The sequence below is a fragment of the Cetorhinus maximus genome, chromosome 20 (assembly GCF_964194155.1).
Source record: "Cetorhinus maximus chromosome 20, sCetMax3.hap1.1, whole genome shotgun sequence".
Taxonomy (NCBI): domain Eukaryota; kingdom Metazoa; phylum Chordata; class Chondrichthyes; order Lamniformes; family Cetorhinidae; genus Cetorhinus; species Cetorhinus maximus.
The window spans coordinates 65,841,961-65,864,055 of NC_135898.1; the positions used below are offsets into that span (position 1 = coordinate 65,841,961).

At 41.6% G+C, this 22,095-nt stretch overlaps 1 protein-coding gene across 3 annotated transcripts in view; it reads left to right on the forward strand.

The window, feature by feature from the left end:
* dock1 (dedicator of cytokinesis 1) overlaps nucleotides 1-22,095 on the forward strand; it is a 667,847-nt gene that overhangs the window by 374,722 nt on the left and 271,030 nt on the right. For all 3 annotated transcript variants that reach the window (XM_078564873.1, XM_078564874.1, XM_078564875.1), the window contains 2 exons: nucleotides 11,302-11,403; nucleotides 15,364-15,458. In XM_078564873.1, coding sequence (XP_078420999.1) covers nucleotides 11,302-11,403; nucleotides 15,364-15,458 — 197 coding nt within the window. The remainder of the gene's footprint in view (nucleotides 1-11,301; nucleotides 11,404-15,363; nucleotides 15,459-22,095) is intronic.

Sequence of the window (22,095 nt, forward strand, 5' to 3'; positions counted from 1 at the left end):
CAGTAGTGGCTTGTCTTAAACGCTTAGCATTTCACAATATGGTGCATGATACCATGCTGCCTTTGGAATAATAAACCTGCTTTGCAGGCATTTTCATTAAGCTTTCTTTTCTGTAAATTGCCCTCCCACTGTGATGGCTGATGTGCTTTCGAGATTTTGTGATGGGGCAGTGGTCCCTTTAAGAACTTGGTTTCTCTCGGATATGATTTCTGGTAAAGCACCTGGCTTTCAGCAAATGATTAAGTGACCAGGCTGCCTGGGAGATAAACAATAGATTAAAAGAGGTCAACGTAACTTTAATTATGGGGGTCTGATTCAGCATTTAAACAGTTTAGGTTAGGTTGGAGAACAAGCTGGCTACAGAAGAGAAAACTTCTCTCTTGAGTTCAGTTGAAATTTTGTGTGTTGGCTAAAAGAATTTAAAATCTTGTAAACTGAAATACTCCTCACAGTGAGTTGGACTTCTTGTATAGCCAAGCTGAGAGAGAGAGTTTTAGATGCAAAACTCCACAGTTAAGGAATATTAGAACCAGGAGAGTTCTGACCTGAGGTGGCTACCCCCATGATGCTGATGATGTGAGATTTGAATGGGGAATTTGCAACCATAGGGCTTTGGAGGAGATTTGAAGGGAAGATCTTGCCAGAGGTGAGTGGAAGGCCCAAGAAATCTCAACCCTTATGTAAATCTTCAAAACAATACACAGACCAACAGGTTAATCTTCCATTTTTTGATAATTACATGACTTGAGTTATTGGAGAAGTAAGTCTAAAAGGCATTGAAAGAAACATGATTTAAAGAGTTTGGCTTAGATTAAATGTAACTGAGTTCATTGTTCTTTTATTATCTTTAATGTAACTCATTAGTTTAACATAGTGTAGCTATTAAGATTCGTGTTTTTTGATTTTGGTATAATAAAATTCTTTTGTTTTAAACCGTGAACTTGGTGGCTTCATTCTTTTAGAAAATACCTGGGTTTTCAGATTCTCACAAAAACTAAACATGTTACTGATCTGTACCAAGATCATAACAATTGAGAGTTCTTGTCTGGCATCATAACACCGCTAAAAATAAGTTAATCAATCTGTGCACTTGTAAAATAACATTCTTGCTTGTGGTGGGGGGGTGTGAAATATAAGTGTTGAAAATTTGCCACATTTTTAAAAATTAAATAGAAAGTGGAAAACTATCTGATATTTGATTTTTTCTTTCATATTCAAGAATTTCTGTTGTTGGTAATCATATTTAGTTCTTTGAATTCTGTTCCTAAATATAGAGGCCCAGCCATGTGTTGGGCAATTATGAGCAGTTGGAGGGATTATTAGCAGAAGTGTATGGGAGTTCTCCAAAGCGTCTCCAACTTAATTTCAGTGCCCCCTTATGAAAGAAAACAAATGAGTTGAATTTTGAAAGCAACAGAAATCTTACCTGTGCTTGGCGGTCAGTTCGAAAATGTAAACATTCTAATTCTAATTATTATTAGCACTCTTGAGGCATAGAGATTGTGACCACAGAGAGAGATACATAGCCCAGATTTTTGCCAAGACCAGAGGGATTTAAAAATATTGGGCGAGACCCGATTCTAGGATTCCCACCCCCATCCTGTTTCTGGCAGTTTTTGCCAGCACGGGATAAGGGTGTGGATATCCAGCCCACATGCAGCGCTTCTGCCCTTGCCACCTCCACTGCAGTGGCGGGGAGTTCATACCCCCCTTGCAATTTTGATAGATTTGGGCTGTTTCCTTAGTAGGCATCATTCATGGCATCTCAGAATAGTTATGAGCCACAAGGGAACCCTGGTCTGCAGTGGGGAACAATATAAAAAACAGCCACCAGCTCCTGGAATTCTTTGAATGATGGGCCACCTGGTGTTGCTTAGAAAAGCCAAGCCCATCCATTCTTTCAATTTGAATAGGCTCCATTGTCTGGTGCTGTAATGGTTTGTTTTTATAGCTGAGCCCATTATGAATATTTGGCTAAGTTTCAAAACTTGGATCAGCAGGAGGTTATGTATACTGTTTGACAGTTTAAGGGCAGAATTTTGCCCTCGTTGGGCGGGCGCGCCAGGTGGGCCGGGAGCGGTCGCGAAGCTGACCGCCACCTGCGATTGGGCCCTGACATGGATTTTACGCTGTCTGGCCAATTAACGGCCAGCCAGCGTGAAATGCGTGCTGCAGCACTCAGCGCTGCCAGGGTGGGGGCAGGAGGAGTGCGAGTGCTGAAGTTCATACATGCGTGGGGGTGTGCGCAGTAAAAGCTCCCTGAGGCACAGAGCTGCCTCAGGGAGCTGGAGAATTTTGAAAATAAAAAATAAATAATTTTAAAATGTTACTAACACGTCCCCTCATGTGACTCTTGTTACATGAGCTGGAATGTGTTAGAAATTAGTTCGAACATTTTTTGTTTTTTTTAATCACTGATCGAAACTTTATCCCGCCCGTGGATGAGGTTTCGCAAAAAAAACAAAGGCCGCTTGGCCTTTTTGCCTGCCCACCAACCGTAAGGCTGGATGAGCAGTGAAAAGTTTAATTTAATTAGAACTTTACTGGCCTTAATAGGCCTGTTAATTGTCAGTGGTCATGGTACCGACTCCCGTGCGTGCCCGCTGACTGAAACATCACACGTCATTTTACGTTTGTTCAGGTTGGGCACACACCCACCTGACAAGCGCAATACCCTGCCCCAAAAGTTATTAAGGAATTACCTGTCTGATGCAGTTTCTGAATAGATGTTTGTTTGTTTTTACAACTGAATGATCACTTGAGGGGATTTAAATTCATTTCAGTGGGTCTGAAGCTTGGTTTTCAATGTGAAAGGTTGTGTGTTTGAGTGACAGCTCTATTAGATTGTTAGAGGTTTAATTCTTTTTCATCCAGTTCAAATACTTCCCATTGCTATTGCATAGCTCCTGAAGCCTGTTCATGGTGGATGTTGGGTGAGTAGCTATGGAGGATGCATGGGGATATGAGGGGCATGGGGGTGGATGGGATGGTGAGGGAGAGTGATGGATGAGGGCATCAGCTCCTGACAGTCATGACTACAGCTGAGCTGATGGCCCAGTAAATGGAGGCAGACCTTCTAGCCTGGCCATGTTGCCATCTGCCCACCTCTGTTGCTGCCTCAGGCCTTCCTCTGAAGATAAAACAAAAACAAAAAATGCTGGAACAATTCAGCAGGTCTGACAGCATCTGAGGAGAGAAAGACAGAGTTAACGTTTCGAGTCCGTATGACTTCTTCAGAACTGAAGGAAGTAGAAATGTGGTGAAATATATACTGCTTAAGTGGGGGCGGAACAGGTGAAGCTGGATGGAAGGCCAGCGATACGTGGAGGCAAAGGAGAGATTGCGAAAGATGTCATAAACAAAAGGTCAAAGGGTTGTTACTGGTGGTGGTGCTGGCTAAAGGAGGTGCTAATGGTGACATTAAGAGTGGGAAGCAGAATGTGATAATGGCTGGATGAGGATAAGAACTCTGGAAAATGACAGATGGCCCTAGTGGGGTTGGGGTGTGGGGTAGGGATGGTGGTGGGAAAAAAGATCGAAAAGGCTAAAAGCTGGGGATAAAACAATGAATGAAATGGAAATAAATTTTTAAAAGTATAATAATAATGATGAAAATAAGTGGGGAAAAATAAATAAAAATCAATAAGAAAAAAGGTGGAGGGGGGATCAGAAAGGGGTGAGGATGGAGGAGAGAATTCATGGTCTGAAGCTGTTGAACTCAACGTTAAGTCTGAAGGGGTGTTAAGTGCCTAATTGGAAGATGAGGCACTGTTCCTCCAGTTTGCGTTAAGCTTCACTGGAACATTGCAGCAGGCCAAGGACGGACAAGGGAGCATAAGAGCAGGATGGTATGTTGAAATGGCAAGCAACAGGAAGGTCGGGGTCATTCTTGCGGACAGACCGAAGGTGTTCCGCAAAGCATTCACCCAGCCTGCTTTTGGTCTCTCCACGTAGAGGAGACCAAATTGAAGGAGGTGAAAGTGAAGCGCTGCTTCACTTGAAAAGAGTGTTTGGGCACCTGGATTGTAAAGTGGGAGGAAGGTGTTGCACCTTCTGCGATTGCATGGGAAGGTGCCGCGAGAGGGGGTGCCAGTGTTGGGAGTGATGGAGTAGTGGACCAGGGTGCCCTGGAGGGAACAGTCCCTATGGAATGCCGACGGGTGGGGTGGGGGGGTGCGAGTGAAGGGAAGATATGTTTGGTGGTGACATCATGCTGCAGTTGGCAGAAATGGAGGAGGATGGTCCTTTGAATGTGGAGGCTAGTGGGGTAAAAAGTGAGGACAAGGGGGACCCTATCATGGTTCTGGGAGGGAGAGGAATGTGTGAGGGCAGAGGCACGGGAGATGGGTCGGACATGGTTGAGGGCCCTGTCAACCGCCGTGGGTGGGAAACCTCGGTTAAGGAAGAAGGAAGACATGTCAAAAGCACTGTTTTGGAAAGTGGCATCAGAGGAACAGATGCGACGGAGGCGAAGGAACTGAGAGAATGGGATGGAGTCCTTACAGGAAGCAGGGTGTCAGGAGCTGTAGTCAAGGTAGCTGTGGGAGTTGGTGGGCTTGTAATGAATATTGGTGGACAGCCTATCACCAGAAATTGAGTCAGGGAGGTCAAGGAATGAAAGAGAAGTGTCAGAGATGGACCATGTGAAAGTGATGGAAGGGTGGAAATTGGAAGCAAAATTAATAAATTTTTCCGGGTCCAGACGAGAGCATGAAGCGGCACTGAAACAGTCATCGATGTACCGAGAAAAGAGTTGTGGGAGGGGGCCTGAGCAGGACAGGAACAAGGAATGTTCCACATACCCCATAAAGAGGCAGGCGTAATCGGGGCCCATGCAGGTACCCATAGCCACACCTTTTATTTGGAGGAAGTGAGACACGTTTAAGGAGAAATTGTTCAGTGAGAGGACAAGTTCAGCCAGACGGAGGAGTGTGGCGGTGGATGGGGATTGTTCGGGCCTCTGTTCAAGGAAGAAGCAGAGAGCCCTCAGACCATTCTGGTGGGGGATGGAGGTGTAGATGGATTGGATGTCCATGGTGAAGAGGAGGTGGTTAGGGCCAGGGAACTGGAAATTGTTAATAAAATGTAGGGCATCAGAGGAATCGCGGATGTAGGTGGGAAGAGACTGGACAAGGAGAGAGAACAGAGTCAAAAGAGGAAGAAATGAGTTCCGTGGTGCAGAACAGGCTAACACGATTGGTCTACCAGGACAGTCCTGTTTGTGGATTTTGGGGAGGAGATAGAAGCGGCTGTCCGAGGTTGGGACACTGTGAGGTTGGAAGCTGTGGAGGGACGATCTCCACAGGAAAAGAGGTCACTGACAGTCCTGGATATTTGGTGTGGGTCATGGTCCAGGGGGAGGTAGGAAGAAGTGTCTGAGAGTTGGTGCTCAGCCTCTGCGAGGTAGAGGTCAGTAGGCCAGACAACAACAGCACCACCCTTGTCAGCAGGTTTGACAACAAAGTCAGGGTTGGACCTGAGAGAATGGAGTGCAGCGAGTTCAGAAGGAGACAGGTTAGAGTGGGTGAGAGGAGCAGAGAAATTGAGATGGCTGATGACACGCTGACTGTTGTCAATGAAAAGATCAAGGGCAGGTAAGATGCCTGAGGGAGAGGTCCAGGTGGAGGGAGAATGCGGGAGGCGGGTGAAAGGATCCATTGAACGGGCGGGGGTGGGGGGGAGGACTCCTACCCAAAGAAATGAGCACAGAGACGAAGGCGGTTGAAGAAAAGTTCAGCATCGCGCCAAGCCCGAAATTCATTGAGGTGAGGGCGTAAGAGTATGAAACTGAGTCCTTTGCTGAGTACTGAACATTCAGCATCAGAGAGGGGAAGGTCAGGGGGTATGGTGAATACACGGTAAGGGCTGGGGTTAGGAGACAGGATGGGATCAGAGGGATGGGAAGGGGTGGAGGGTCCTGAATGGGTGTTGGTATCAATGAGTTGTTGGAGCAAAAATGCAGCAAGAGGTCAAGTTGTGCAGGCAGGAAGTTCATGGAGATATTCAATGTTTAATAAACCCTTTTGGTGACTATTCAGATCAAGTAAATTCTATCATTTCTTTGAGTTCCTTCTTTGCATAAATTGTAAATGGCCAAGATTAGTAGGGTGGGCAATCAGTGCCGCTTTATAAAATACTGTATTACAGCCATTATCCATACCAAGTTTAGTTTCTGATGGAAGTATCAAATAATCACAATCCTTCTGCAGAGGCTGATGTGCGTATGCATTTGGTATCTGTAAGTTCATTGATGTCTCCCCTTTCCTTTTGGCCCTTTGTAAAGGCAGATGAGATTTTGTAACCCCTCAAAACAGATGATCTTATTGCCCCCCAGAGGAGAAAGTCAAGGGCCATGATTAACTTTAAATACAGTCTGTCTCAATATGAATTTCTTGAAGTTTAAATCACAAAGCAAGGAAATGTTGGAAGTGCTGCCTAATAAGATTGGCTACATCTATGTTAAGGATATAATACAGCTCCTATCCAGAATTGCAACTTATGCTGCAATTAGTCTGAAATCTCAACTTGAAATATATTTTCTGCATTATGAAATACAATCCTGAACTGTTTCACATCATCACCATACATTGGTAAACTCTGTCTCTCGAGCTGCAGGTTAAAGCATCTACTAGACATTTTAATTTTTACTTTATTTTTATTATTACAGCTGTTGGCACTGTGACCTCAGCAAGAAAGAGTAGAGTTCACCTCCCATGGGGATGCTCCCAATTAAAAGTTGAACCATAGTCATTTACTAATGCCTGATGGAATAAACATGAATTGTACAGAAGCTGAATTTGATGTGTTAATGTTGTGTGTTTGCTGCTGGCTCTGTTGCCGTGTTTATAATTTTTTACAAAAAATCATGATGATTGAATCTTAATTTTTTTGTGAGTAATGTAAACTCTGTATCTAGCATTACAATACTGGCTACTATACCTTGCACACTGCACTTTATTCAACTTTTGGCAGGCATACCAACAAAAACCAATAAGTGCTGTCATTTTTGTTATCAGGGCAGGAGCTCAATTGCTAATTATAGTTGAGATAGCAATTGTTTTGTTAAATTTCAAAATGCAAATCAGAATCAAATCATGCTGTTAAATCTAATTGCAGCTCGTAGTTTCTTTATATTTTTATGGGAAATTCATGCCAGAACCTAAGTCATCGGGTGTAATTTTAAATGCTTTTGGTAAACAAAATATTAGATTCAGTTTAACACTGAGGTCTTATGACTGATAAGGAATATTTGAACACTTTATCCATTCTGAGACAGTAAAAGACCTGTTGGTAGAAAATGGGTTTTCATACATCTGGGGAACCAACTATCCAAACTGCATGCATACAGAATGATTTTATGCTTCTTTCATACATATTTTTATATGAATAGGTGCCTTCAGAGCACAAGTTGATGGATGAGAGCAGCAATCAGACATGACTGGAAATTGACATTAATGCATTTTCTTTGGAATGGCAACATAATACAGTTAAATATATTTAACCTTACTGTAATAAGACCTTCAACACATTAACATAAAACATATCTCATTTCTTAACACATTTTTGTAGCAGCATCTGATCTTAAGATTGTCTCATCACATTACATTGTGATTTTAAGGTCAGCTTCTTAAATGGTAGTTTTTCTTTACCATCAATGCTCTTTAGTGACCGATGAGACTGAGGTGTAGCATTAGTCTTTGCATTGTTGGTCTTACTATCTTCTTTTTTGTGGAATGATAGTGCCTGTGCTGTGGTGCCTTTCTTGCATTATTAATCATGCTGTATTGGGTTGGGTATTAACCCAGAGGCAAGGAGGGAGCAGGAGAGTTTTGTGTTTGATAACCTGGATGAATGGGTTTCCCAAATTTAACAAAATGACCCGAATGCTTTCCTTTGTCTCTAGTTTCCTGACCCCAGCCAGAGGCTGTCGGGGGCTGCGCTTTGGCGCTTGGCCACATCAGGGATCTAGGGAAGACTGGGGAGGGGAGGTGGAGGTTGGAGGAAAATTGATGTCCAGGGCCAGGGATCGTTTTGGCTGAAGGCTTGGAGTGATCCGGGTACGGATCCAGACAACATCAAGGAGTGGGGAGATTGGAGCTGAGAGGCTAATCGGGGGGAATCAGTGACTTCATAGAAGAAATTGGAAGGATTGGGCGGAGACCTAAGACATTGTGGAGGAGATCATAAGGGTTGGGGAGTGGTGGGTGGCATTTATTTTGGGTTGGTCAAGCATATGTACTGGGTCTAACAGGTAAGTGGAAAGGCCTAAAAATTGCCAACCCGCCTCCAATGAGCAGATTGGTTGCCCACCCCTATCCCATTCCCATTAAATCCAGAAATTGGCAAGTTAGGCTTGGAATTCAGACTTTTAACATCCCACCCAAACCAATTTGCCTGTTTTTGGGGGTTAAAATTCTGTGGGTTTTCTGATAATCTTCTACAAACATCGTTAAGTGAACTCTGGGTCCAGAAACCTGACTATATGCAGAAAACATGGAGAGTTGATGGATATTCAAAAAGAGTGTCAGTAATAGAGACAAACACCACTTCATTTAGGTTGCTGCAACTAAAATATAAAATTATATTGGAATAATTTAAACAATTAATTTTATACACTTCTATTTGTCAACTGAGCACAGATTTGCACTTCTCCTTCTCAGCCACCAAATGTGGAGTTATGTGATCCTGTGGCACATGAATTAGAACTGAAGCACAAAATTCGTGGGGCTGTGTCAGAACATAGGAATTTAAATGCAAGTGGCTTGAATTTTATTCACTGCTGATTTGAGAGTCTGAATGTGGAACAAACAAATGCACAGTTCTACTGTTTGACTGTGTTTGTAAAATTATGGTTGGTTGATGTGCCTCTTGTTTTTCATTCCCTTACGCCCCTGTTTCTCCCTTTCCTCTTCAGCCATATTTTTTCTCTCATTTCATTTTTTAAAATCTCCCCATCACTCCTGTTTTTGCTCTTCTCTTTTTGTACTCTACTCCTCACTTTTAATTTAGCCTTTTTTCTCTTTTTGTTATTTTTATCTTCCTCTTCTATTTGCCCAAAACTTCTTTTCTCTATTAATTTTTTGTAATATTAGCGCTGCCAGATGGGGAGATCGAAGACTTGAAAATCAGGCCCGATGGCTTAAAGTGCCATGCAGAGCCAGAGAGGATACCAGCCAAACGAAAAAATCATAAGCAGAAGATAATAGATTGTAGCCCCTGATATAATTCAGAACATGAGTGAGTCGGGCCTCCCTCATAGATATTCGACACTGCAATTCTGGGGGAGTCAAAGCTATGCTCCATTCTGTGGTTAGGACTTTCTGATGTGAAATAATTCCAGGATTAGGATTTCCTAACTGTACTGTGTAGCAGAGTTCTGATTGCCTGGATCAGCAACTTAAGATGAAAGAGAGTTGCTAATAGAGGAATGCTGCTGATTTTGGTCAGCAAACTCAGACACCAAATCCTAAACACTAATGCATCAAGTACAGGTGTTTGGAATTTTTGTATTAGGCCTGCTTTTATTACTTGTCACCTTAAAAGATAGCTTGCTTTGTGTTATGGTAATTGGATTAGACAGGAGCAGATGGTTCATAATTGACAACGATGGCTAAATGGTATAAAGTATGCAAATTTACACGTTTATCCCGATGCAGGTTCTAAAATTAGACAATGCAAAATGGAAAAACGTTCTATAAAATGACATATATATTTTATATGCATTGTATGAACATTATATATTGGCACATGTTTATGCATATTTTGTATTTATTAACTATTTTCTATACTAGATCCACTAAAAATGACCATAAATATCTGATATAATATCTCCTGTACTGAAGAAGCAGACTATTTTTGTGATTTAAACGTATAATAATTTTAAAGTTTTTAAGTGTAATAATGCAAGGTAATTTGCAGATATACTAACCTTTCGCCCTTTATACATTTCAGTAGTTTACTTTTTCTCTGTAGTGCGAGCTAGGTGAGTTTGTCTCTGTTTGCAAACAAGTTCATTTGCTATTCAGTGTTTGCACCAAAAACCACACATCATACTATAGTACTTTATTTTTTTTTATACCTGAGCAAGCAATAGCTCGTATATATTTAGAAAGCACTAATGCCGGGAGTTTCCTCTGGTCCTCCGCTTGCTCAGCCACTGTAACAGCCCATGTCTACACTTCAACAAGATTTCGGCTGGTCCTCCACTGAAGTTCCGTTAGCTAATTAGGAGAACGTGCAAGGAAGTTTTCAGTGAAATGCTTCATATGTTGAAAAGTAAACAACCCTAATAATGGGTGGTACTAAGATTGAGAAAAATTTGTTTTTTTATCAAATGTCAATTGGGTTAATTCTAACAGATGCTCAAAGTAGTGAAAGTAGCATTACTAGTAGCCTTTACAAATACTCCTGATGTTGGTGGTTTTGCTGTAAGAAAAATGGGATTGGGTGCCAGGGTATCATGGAGAACTTCATCAGCAAGTGCTTCATTTCCCTCATGAGACAAAGCAATTGGATGCTGGTTGTGCCTCTCTTTCCGCTCAGGTCCTGCCAGTTCAAATCTCTTCCGTTTTTCCCTGTCAGTGGTCATGCTGAGCACTCAGACAAATCAAATCAATCCAGTAATGTAGTTTTCACACACTGTACAAGTTAACATTGAAAGCCACAGTAACAACTTTCAAGTAACTGCAAATATCTAGGTTCAGTTTTTTTTAATGTTGCCTCCAGTGCTGTGAAGTCAACTACATATATTAAATGGGGTCAATTTTACAGTACCAGGAGCCAGAACAAAGACCAAATAGCAGTGAAGTACCCTACAAAAGTAAAGAATCAATATCTGGAAGATTTCTTCTCCAAGAAGTACTTAGAAGTGAGGGTTAGTTTCTCTACTTGCACCCAATCCACAATGCCAGCTAATGCTGTAGCAGTAAATTGAAAATTATCCTATAATGATCAGAGGATCCAACAGACCTCACCTAAACTTTGTAACAAAATTTTACACCACCATGTAACATCAAATCAAAGTGGCCTACGACTACCATTGCCAGAGAGTTTGACTGCTTTGCTGAGATTGGGTCCTCCGTCTGGATGTGCACTACCAATTTAACAATTTTAAAATTTACTTTGTATTAATCCTATACTTGCCATATGAATTGACCTATAGTCACATTTTCAGAAATTTTAAGAACAGATAAAAAGGGCTATTTTCAGAGGATAATATAATTGAAGACACATTGTAAGATTCATGATAGCAGTGATTTTTTTTGATCAAATAGTAATAACACTAACTATTTTTCACTTCAGGGCAACTTTGTTGCTTGCATGACAGCCATCCTAAGGCAGATGGAAGATTATCATTATGCCCATTTAATCAAGGCCTATGGGAAGATGAGATCAGATGTTGTGGTAAGTGGAACAACTAATTTTGAATAATATTATGCATTTGGCTTTCAGAACTGAAGTATATGGCACATCGAACAGGTGCACAGTAGTGTTTGAAACACGAGTATGCCACAGTGATAGTGTTGAATTGTAAACACACTTAATCCTGATAGTGCATTTCAAATTTATTGCAAAGGTTACTTTCAGCCTTTTTAATAGCACTTTTGAAAGTAAGCTTTGGATGCTCTTAGAGTGGTTTTGAAAGCTTTGTGGAATATTGTTGGATCCTATAAATTAGCAGTTCACCACAATCTTCCTATTTGATTGTCCAAGCAAACTTCTTCCCCTACCTCATCACTGTCCTCACATTTACTACCTCTTGACTTTCCCAGCTACCTGTTGCCCTTCCTACTGTCCGGCTCCATTCTATCACTATACTTTTCTCTTATCCTTTGAACTGCCCATGCAAACCCACACCTTTCATCCTTCTTTACTCTGCTGTTACTGACTTTATCCTTAATTCTTCATCCACTTTCTTTCGTTTGATTTACTCCCCCTGAGGTTAAGTTGCATACTGTATACATATTACTTTTCTTCCATTTCTCCTTCCTTTATCTCTCTAATATATTTTAAAGTTCATAGAAGAGAAAGTGATGTCTACACCCGCTGCATTATCATAACATTGGGCAGAATTTCCGTTTGTCGGGAGGGTGGGCCTGACCCAATCGCAGGCGGGCGTGGAGCCGATCACCAGCAGCGATCGTGGCCGCACCGCCATTTTACGTGGGTGGGCCAATTAAGGCCCATGTGTGACGTGCGCCAGGAAGAGCTATGTGCTCCCTGTGCGGGCGGGGGGGGAATCCCTAAAATCAAGAGTGCGCTCTTTCGCGCACGCGCACAAAAGAGTGCACATCTCCCTGAGGCTAAGTGCAGCCTCAGGGAGATCGCCTTGACTTTTAAAAATATTAAAATTAGAGAAAAGAAAAATCCCTTACAATGTCACATGAGTTGGGACATGTTCATAATTTACAGCACAACTTTATTACAATTTTTAAAACCCTACATGAAACCTCATCCCGCCGCTGGTCGAGGTTTCATGTTTTTTCTATTTGCCACCGGGGCTCCTTGCCGACCCGCCAACCTTAAGGTTGGACGGGCAGGTCCTTTAATTGGTCAGTTAATTGATCCTGTCATTGGCCTCAAGTGGCCATTGACAGGTCGGCGGGCCCGCAGCTGATTTTGCTGGTGTCCCCGCCTCCCTGAAAATTTAAATGGGGTGGGGTGACGTCGGGGGTTCCGCCCGAAGTCATTCCACGTCATTTAATGCATTGGCGAGCGGGCCCCGCTTGCTGATGGCAAAATTCTGCCCATTATTTTCTTTCGTTCTTTTTAAAAGAATAGTACACTCAATAGAAATTTGTCCTCAGTAATGGTTGTGACATTTATCTCTTTCAAAATTATTTGAAGAAAAGCTGCTGGACAGAAAGTACTCAGCATTAAAGAAAAATATCCCATTAGTAGAGTTGACTGAACAGTATTGATGCAGCTTGAGAGATTAGATATACTGAACATGCTCAGACTGCACAATCCAAATTTAGCTCACAGCCATAATTCTGGGCATGGATATAAAATACAAACCTTGCTTTTGGAAGCCAGGGAAAACTTTGATTAAAATGTAGACAAAAGCAAAAAACTGCAGATGCTGGAAATCCAAAACAAAAATAAAAATACCTGGAAAAACTCAGCAGGTCTGGCAGCATCTGCGGAGAGGAACACAGTTAACGTTTCGAGTCCGTATGACTCTTCAACAGAACTAAGTAAAAATAGGAAAGAGGTGAAATATAAGCTGGTTTAAGGCGGGGGGGTTGTGGGACAGGTAGAGCTGGATAGGGGGCCAGTGATAGGTGGAGATAGCCAAAAGATGTCATAGACAAAAGGACAAAGAGGTGTTGAAGGTGGTGATATTATCTAAGGAATATGCTAATTAAGGGTAGAAAGCAGGACAAGCAAGGTACAGATAGCCCTAGTGGGGGTGGGGTGGGGTGAAGGGAAGGGATCGAAATAGGCTAAAAGGTAGTGATAAAACAATGGATGGAAATACACTTAAAAATAATGGAAATAGGTGGGAAAAGAAAAATCTATATAAATTATTGGAAAAAAAGGGGGGATCGGAAAGGGGGTGGGGGTGAAGGAGAGAGTTTATGATCTAAAATTGTTGAACTTAATATTCAGTCTGGAAGGCTGTAAAGTACCTAGTCGGAAGATGATGTGCTGTTCCTCCAGTTTGCGTTGAGTTTCACTGGAACAATGCAGCAGGCCAAGGACAGACATGTGGGCATGAGAGCAGAGTGGAGTGTTGAAATGGCAAGCAACAGGGAGATCTGGTCATGCTTGCAGACAGACCGAAGATGTTCTGCAAAGCGGTCACCCAGTCTGCGTTTGGTCTCTCGAATGTAGAGGAAACCGCATTGGGACCAACAAATGCAGTAGACTAAATTGAGGGAAGTGCAAGTGAAATGCTGCTTCACTTGAAAGGAGTGTTTGGGCCCTTGGACGGTGAGGAGAGGGGAAGTAAAGGTTAAAATGTGTTTTGTGCTTTCATTATTCAATTAATAATTTTATTATAGAATATGAAAAATTCTCTTCAAATCCTGCTTTGGAAATCAGAAATTTCAGTTATCGAGCGGGAAAAAATGTTAAGGACAGTTTTTGAAAAGCATTTTGATTCAAGTGAAGGAGTCCAGTGGCTAGATTTTGCAATCACAGACTGAAATAATTTACATAATAGGAGCTATTGCGTGACAAAGTAACCCTTTTAATGTTAAAAATATTTAACCACAGTACCCTAAAAGAACTAATAGGTATGAGTTTTCAATGAAAAGCATGCTCCATATAACAATTTAATATATATTTCTCCCAATTCTGAAGATAGTGACTCATAACCTGGAATTGAGCTTGGAACCTTGTGAGTCTGTATTACACAGTTTCACTTTGGCAAAGATATTATCACCGAGTCATTAAGGAACTTAAAATAACGTACAAATCAGTTAATTTCTCTTCTGAGTTGACATGCCTAGTTTTGCCACATGTCTCATGGTGGCTCAAATCTTGTGGAGTGAGGTCCAGAACCAAGAAGTATTCAAACTAATCGCAGACAACTCAAAATTAAGGCGTAAATGGCCAAAGCTGAATGAAAGAAAGAAAAAAAAATGGTGCCTATCACAATTGAGGAATTCTCAAAGTATTTTACAGCTAATGAAATACTTCTGATGTGTAGTTACTGTCACAATGTAGGAAACGCAGCAGCAAATTTGTCTACAGTAAGTCCACAAACAGCAATGTGATAATAACTAGATGATCTGAGTGATATTGGTTGAAGGATAATTATTGGCCATGTCTATTTGAGAGGGCAGAAAAGGGACTGAGAGCCTCATCAGAAAGACGGACCCTCTGATTGTGCAGCGTTCCCTCAGTACTGCACTTTTGTGCTCAGGTTTCTGGGGACCTGTATGCCATGGCTAACACCAGCCATAATTCAGAAGTGAATTATTTCATTTCATATGATGCATACTAGACTCTGGAACAAGAAACTGTAAAGCTATGAAAGACTCCACAGTTCATCTGGGCGATACCAAAATCTAATATCCATTATGAAATACAATGTTCAGAATAAAATGCTTGTTATAATTCTAATAATGTAAAGATTATGTATTACAACTTTGTATTAGAGTGCAGAACTACAAATAAATAATTGGGATATTAAAATATGATTTTTAATAATTTTACTTTGAAGTTATGATTTTGGAATTGGAAAAGTTTATTTTAAAAGTTTGAAATTATGCATCTAATTTTGTAAAAAAAAATTAATTTTATTGTTCAAAAACTACTGTTAGGCAACTTGCCTATTTGGTCATTTATTGATTTGTAATGCAGTAGTCTTGACCATTCTATGCCAAAACAATGAAAATTTGCACTCTGTTTCAGGACTTTCTGATGGAGACATTCATTATGTTCAAAGATCTCATTGGAAAGAACGTCTATCTTCCTGACTGGGTTATAATGAACATGATGCAGAATAAGTAAGTTTTGAGAGAAGCACTGAACATTTACTCCAAAATTTCTACTCCATGTTTTGCCCCATATTGCATTTTTACCTGGAAACAACAACTGAATGGAGAAAAGCACATTTCAAAAGGCTAGTTCATTGTTAATATTGGTTTCAGCGGGATCGTTTCACAAATCCTGTTCAAAAATTAATGGCGTACGAAAGAGTATAAATTCTTAAAAACATTTGATATCTTTAAAAGAAAACAAATGCAGGTATAATTAACTTTGGCTTTGCTTTTCAGTTATTTCCCTCTTAATCTGTCAAATGCACACTGCCGTTGCAAATTGAATTATTTTCACATTAACTTGCTGGCCTGAGTCAATCTTAGTGTTAAATACCAGATGATATTTAAAATTCACTGCGTCATTCACCATCTTGTTGCATCAAGTAACTCTGATTCAGTGCACTGAATCTCATTAGTTCAGGTGTTCATGTTGATGTGGTTAGACCTTTGTTTAATGAATTCATTATTGGTTGAGAAGGAAAATCATAAATTGAAACAGTTATATTGTGTTCCTCTGACTGAAGTAGATTACAGGTGGAAGTTGGTGAAAATCAATTTGCATCTCTGGTGTTTTAAGTAGCCTATTAGAAATTTTTCTTCCGTGACAATTGGTCACACAAATGTAGGAGCCTATCATTCAGAAGAATGTCTTTCTAGTCAAAAATTGGAGTTGTTACTGAGGTATAACTATCAGTAAATAGTGCACAAATATTTTAATTTAAAAAGTTTTGTGTAGCAAAAACTTTGTGGATTTGAGAAGCACTAATTTTCTGGCCAGAATCTTCGCGTCGGCGGGCGGGGGTGGGGCCCGGTTGCCGATGCATAAAATGACACGTAGTGATGTGGAGCACGCCACCGCGTGTCATTCAGATCTTGAGGTCAATTGGCACGCACCGGAGTTGGCCGTGCGCCCGCCAAACTGTCAGAGGCCGATTAAGGCCATTTAAATATAATTTAAACTAATAAACTGAGCTGCCTTAAGGCTGGCAGGCAGGCGAAGAGCCCAGGCGATCTTCGCATTTATCATGAAACCTCATCCACGGGCGGGATGAGGCTTGCTGAAGGTTTTTAAAGTTTAATAAAAAATTTTAATATAATTTATTGATATGTCCCAGCTCACTGTCACATGAGGGGACATGTCTTAAAAACATTTTCTTCCTTTTTAAAAATTTTCAAAAATCAAACTAATCTCCCTGAGGCAGCCCTGACTCAGCCTACCCACCCCCCCACCAGCACAGGTTGCGCGTCATAATGGGCGGACCTTAATCGCCCATGTAAAAAGGCGGCGCACAGCCGATCACAGGCGATGATCGGCTATGCGCCTGCTCGCTCCGGCTCCCGTCCAACTCCCCCAACGGGGAGAAAATTCTCCCCTCTTTATAGGGAATTTACAGAGTTATTAGTTATTTACTCATGTCCTAGGTATTTTCTTTTTTATTCATGGGGCATGAAAGGAAGGCATGAGAAAATATGATTTCTCTTCCAATTGAAGGCTTACAGTAGTTAAGACGTGGACACTCAGCCCTTCACAATGACATACGGGTTGCCCACCCTGTAACTGTTCGCATGTGTCACTTTTTTTTTGTACTGTTGACTTTTTTGAGTTTGGACTTGCCATTCATCCATTGGAGTTCAACATTGTGTGATATTTTAAAGATAAGGAAAAGCATAAAGTTCATTATTGTGGTATGTTTTTAGCAAATATAAAATTACTTCAGTAACTATCTTTTTTTATGAAATGGCTTGTGTCAGGGGAGATTGTGAGCTCATCTATTCAGTGTGGACAAAGCAGGCATGATATTAAGTACCTTCGTCATCCAATGTGAATTACCCAAAAAGTGCTCAGCACATTGTAATCCGAACATTTAGGATTGTTCTAAAGGGTTGGACTTGTTTCTTGGAGAACTGTGTTTATCACAGCTGTTAATTTATGAATTGGATGTGAATAAGGTTGGTCCAAATGCTTGAATCTTCTGTACTTTGAATTTCGGCAGCTGAGAATGTATGAAGAATGACTGAAACAAGACTTTTCCCATGGAGTGACAAAGTGTTTATTTCTTGAGAGATTGATCCTGTTAGTGTCCTGCGATCTACAAAAATCATGTGATGACCACTTACATGACTCAGTTAATCAGGGATCTGATCAAATCGGTTGAGATCCACCTTTCTGGGGATGTGTTCCTATGTACATTAATGATGGTCTAAACGCAAGAGCAAAGCTAAATAAAAGTTTAAAAATTTTTAACTTCTATCACACCTTTAATGACCTCAGGATGTCCAAAAACACTTTGCAACCAATGAAGTACTTTGGAAATGTAATCACTGTGGTAATACTCTAAAATGGAAAACACGGTAGCCATTTTTTTACATTAAACATCCACTTTCAACCATCAGGATATTAACAGGTAGAGAGGACATACTTAAAATATTAGTATTACTGAAAGTTGTTAAGTCCCCTGGTCCAGAGGGAATGCATCCTGGTTGCTGAAAGAAGCAAAAGTAGAAATAGCAGATGCATTGGTCACAATCTTTCAATCCTCATTGGATGCAGGAGGAGCGCCAGAGAACTGTAGGGTTGTTAGTTATACTACTGTTCAAGAAAGAGGAGAGGGATAAACCAGGAAACTACAGGGATGTTACTGGAAACCATTATCAGAGACATAATATGCTTTCAGTTGGAAAGAGTTAGTCAAGGAGAGATAACATGGATTTGTTAAAGACAAATAGTGTCTGACTAACTTGCTTGAATTCTTTAACAAGGTAACAGAAAAGGTTGTTTAAGGTTAGTGCAGTAGATATACATATATGGACTTTCTGGAGACATTGAACAATGTGCTACACAGGAAACTTGTTAAGAAGATGACAAGCCCATAGAATTAAGGGGAAAGTGGTGGTATGAACATAGATTTGACTCAGTGACCGGAAACAGGGGGTGTTGGTGGATAGATGTTTTTGAGGCTGAGAGGTGGTTTGCGTGGTGTTCCTCAAGGGTCAGTTTTGGGTCCGTTACTCCTTTTAATTTTTATAAACGATCGATAAACTTTGGTGTAGGAAGCAGCATTATAAAGTTTTCAGATGACAAAGAACAAAAAGGAAGGCCTGAGATATGGTGGAGGGCAGGAGAGATTAAATGACAAAAGGGCGTATGGTGTAAGGCCAAAGGAAGTCGTAATTGCACAAATAAAGTGTCTAAGTGTAATCTGAATGGCAGGATCATGAATAGTTGCTGTCTGAAAGCAAACAAGAGAAAAGAGAGAAACAAGAAGAAAAAAATGCAAAGAAAAAGAGAACAAAATAGGGGCAGACGTTCTGATTAAAAATTGTTGAACTCATTGCTAGTCCAGAAGGCTACAAAGTGCCCAATCAAAAGCTGAGGTACTGTCCTTGAGCTTGTGTTGAACTTCATTGAAACACTGCAAGAGGCAGAGGTTGGAAAGATCAGAGTTGAAGCAAGGTGACGAATTAAAATGACAGGCAACTGGAAGTTCAGGGTCACGCTTACAGACTGACTGAGGTGCTCTGCAATGTGGTCACCCAGTCTATGTTTGGTCTTGCCAATGTAGAGGGGACCACATCGTGAGCAGCAAATACAGTATACCAAATTTAAAGAAGTTCACATAGATCGCTGCTTCACCTGGGAAGTGTGTTTTGGACAGTGAAAAGGGAGGAGGTAAAAGGGCAGGCATTACATCTCTTGCTCTTGCATGGAAAGTTATCCGAAGGGAAGGGAGTGCTGGGGGTGACTGTGAAGTAGACCAGGGAATCGTGGAAGGAGAACGGTCTTTCTGGTTAAAGCAGATTCAATTTAGCAGAATTTCACTTCTGTCCTTGCAAACAGTGGATAAAGTGATAAACTGTGTGCCGTGTGTGCCCTTTTCATGGGCTATGCTGTTCTTGGCATTTCCTTTCTTTTGGACTACAACTGCAATAATTAACATTTTGAATTTTTAACTTCCATGTTCAGGATGTATCTCATATACCTGTGTTTAAAATCTAACAATTCTGTGTCTCTTTGCCTCATTCTATTAACTGTAACCCCAGGAAGGAGCCGGATAACATCCCTAACCCATTCCTAGACAATGTTATGACCAAGTCTGGAAGGGTGAATAAATACCTTTTTCCCACTCCTGAGGTTGGCTATTACAGAGTTTGAATTTTTAAAAAGGTTGAGGTTTTTCAATTCAGTATATACTTGACAGTACGTGGAGCTATAAGGAGAAATAAGCCAATCAAATCTCTTGAGTTCACTAGAAAGGGGGGTAGTTCTACTATTAAAACTCACTCAGGTAAAAGCACTCTCTTCTCATGCAGTATAAATTGCTGTTCCCTTGGCTATTGGTATTCTTGCAAACTGTCCTAATGAGTGCAAGACGAAAAGCTTCAATGGCACGTCTCTTTTTCAGCAATGCTCAAGTTCTGTACTACCAAATGACTATTTAAAAGTCATCTATAAGACTTACTAAAATGGTAAAAACGTGCCCTGAATCCTGCGACATAACACACACTAGCATGCAAAAGCAGAACAAGTTACAGGGTGGAGGAGGTGGAATTGAGAAGAGTTAAAGTCCGTAAGAAAAAAAAAGAAATCTATGTTCTGACGTTCCTTTGGAAGCGTTGATATTCCAGGGGTGTTGCAGCCAATGTAAGCTGGTTGTTTATTTGCAGACAGTCTCTTTTAAACTGTAATCCATCTTTTTCCAAAGCTATGACACTTAAGGTTCCTTTTGATTAAAGATCTCTGTCACTGTGATGTGTTCCAAACTAACAGAGATATGGGCCGGAACTTGAGAATAGCAGGGTGAGAGAGATGACGGGCTGTATTTTCCGGTCGGCAAGCAGGGGTGACCCTTAATTGGCCCGCCCACATAAAATGGCAGCATGCCCCCAACTGGGGGCGCTGATCAGGAACCTGCCCGCTCACGCCTGCTCCCGCACAACCCCCCCAATGGGGGGAAAATCCTGCCTGCTGTTAAATTCTGCAGTCATCTTTTGGATATTATCAGTGCATTCTGCAGAACCCTCTTCTGCTGTAAATCAGCTGCACGCCTACCGAACTGTCAAAGGCCTATTAAGGCCAGTTAACGAGCAATTAAAACAATCAACTGAGCTGCCCGTCCAACCTTAAGATTGGCGGGCAGGCGAAGAGCCCAGGTGGCCTTCAAGAAAAACATGAAACCTCATCCACGGACGGGTTGAGGTTTCATGAGGGTTTTAAAATTTGTATAAAATGTTTAAATTAAAGAAATTGGCATGTCCCAGCTTATGTGACAGTGTCACATGAGGGGACATGTCAGAAATTTTTTTTCTGCCTTTGATGAACTTTTGAATCTTGAGCTGATCTCGCTGAGGCAGCACTTTACCTCAGGGAGATCTGTGCGTGCAAAGGCATGCACTCCCGGCGCAGTGAATCCGCCGCCCGCACAGGGAGCGCACAGCGCTTCTGGGCAGGCCTTAATTGGCCCGCCCACTTAAAATGGCAGCATGCCCCCAACTGGGGGCGCTGATCGGAAACCTGCCCGCTCACGCCTGCTCCCACACATCCCCCCCAATGGGGGGAAAATCCTGCCCGATGTTATATTCTGCAGTCATCTTTTGGATATTATCAGTGCATTCTGCAGACCCCTCTTCTGCTGTAAGAAACAGACAAGTTTATAATCATAGCTTTTCGCAAGTAGAGTTCCAATCATGTGTCAGCTGCTGTTGACACACAGTGGAGGGCTATCCATATTAACGAAAGAGCTTCAATCTCCCATTTTCAAAGCTATCAAGATGCTATTGAAACAGATAGTGGGGGTCCTTAGCACCCTCCTTGCATTATGAGTTAGCCCTTCTTTGTTCTTGCCCCTTCACTTCCTCTCTCCTCACTGTCCAAGGGCCCAAACACTCCTTTCAAGTGAAGCAGCGTTTCACTTGCATTTCCCCTAACTTAGTCTACTGCATTCGTTGCTCCCAATGCGGTCTCCTCTACATTGGAGAGACCAAACGCAAACTGGGCGACTGCTTTGCAGAACACCTGCGGTCTGTCCGCAAGAAAGACCCAAACCTCCCTGTCGTTTGCCATTTTAACACTCCACCCTGTTCTCTTGCCCACATGTCTGTCCTTGGCTTGCTGCATTGTTCCAGTGAAGCCCAATGCAAACCAGAGGAACAGCACCTCATCTTCCGACTAGGCACTTTACAGCCTTCCGGGCTGAATATTGAATTCAACAACTTTAGATCTTAAACTCCCCCTCCCCCCATCCCCACCCCGTTTCTCCCCCCTCCCCCCCTTTTTTTTTTCTTTTTCTTTTTCAATAATTTATGTAGATTCTTCTTTTCCTACCTATTTCCATTATTTTTAAACCTAAAACTAAAACTTTGTTAGTCTTTCCACCCCACCCCCACTAGAGCTGTACCTTGAGTATCCTGCCTTCCATTCTTAATTAGCACTTTTCTTAGATAATATCACCACCTTCAACACCTCTTTGATCCTCTTGTCTGTGACATCTTTTGATTATCTGCTCCTATCACCGCTTGCTTATCCCCACAATCACCCCACCCTCAACTTCTCTCTCCCCCCCCCCCCCCCCCCCCCCCCAACCTTAGACCAGCTTATATTTCACCT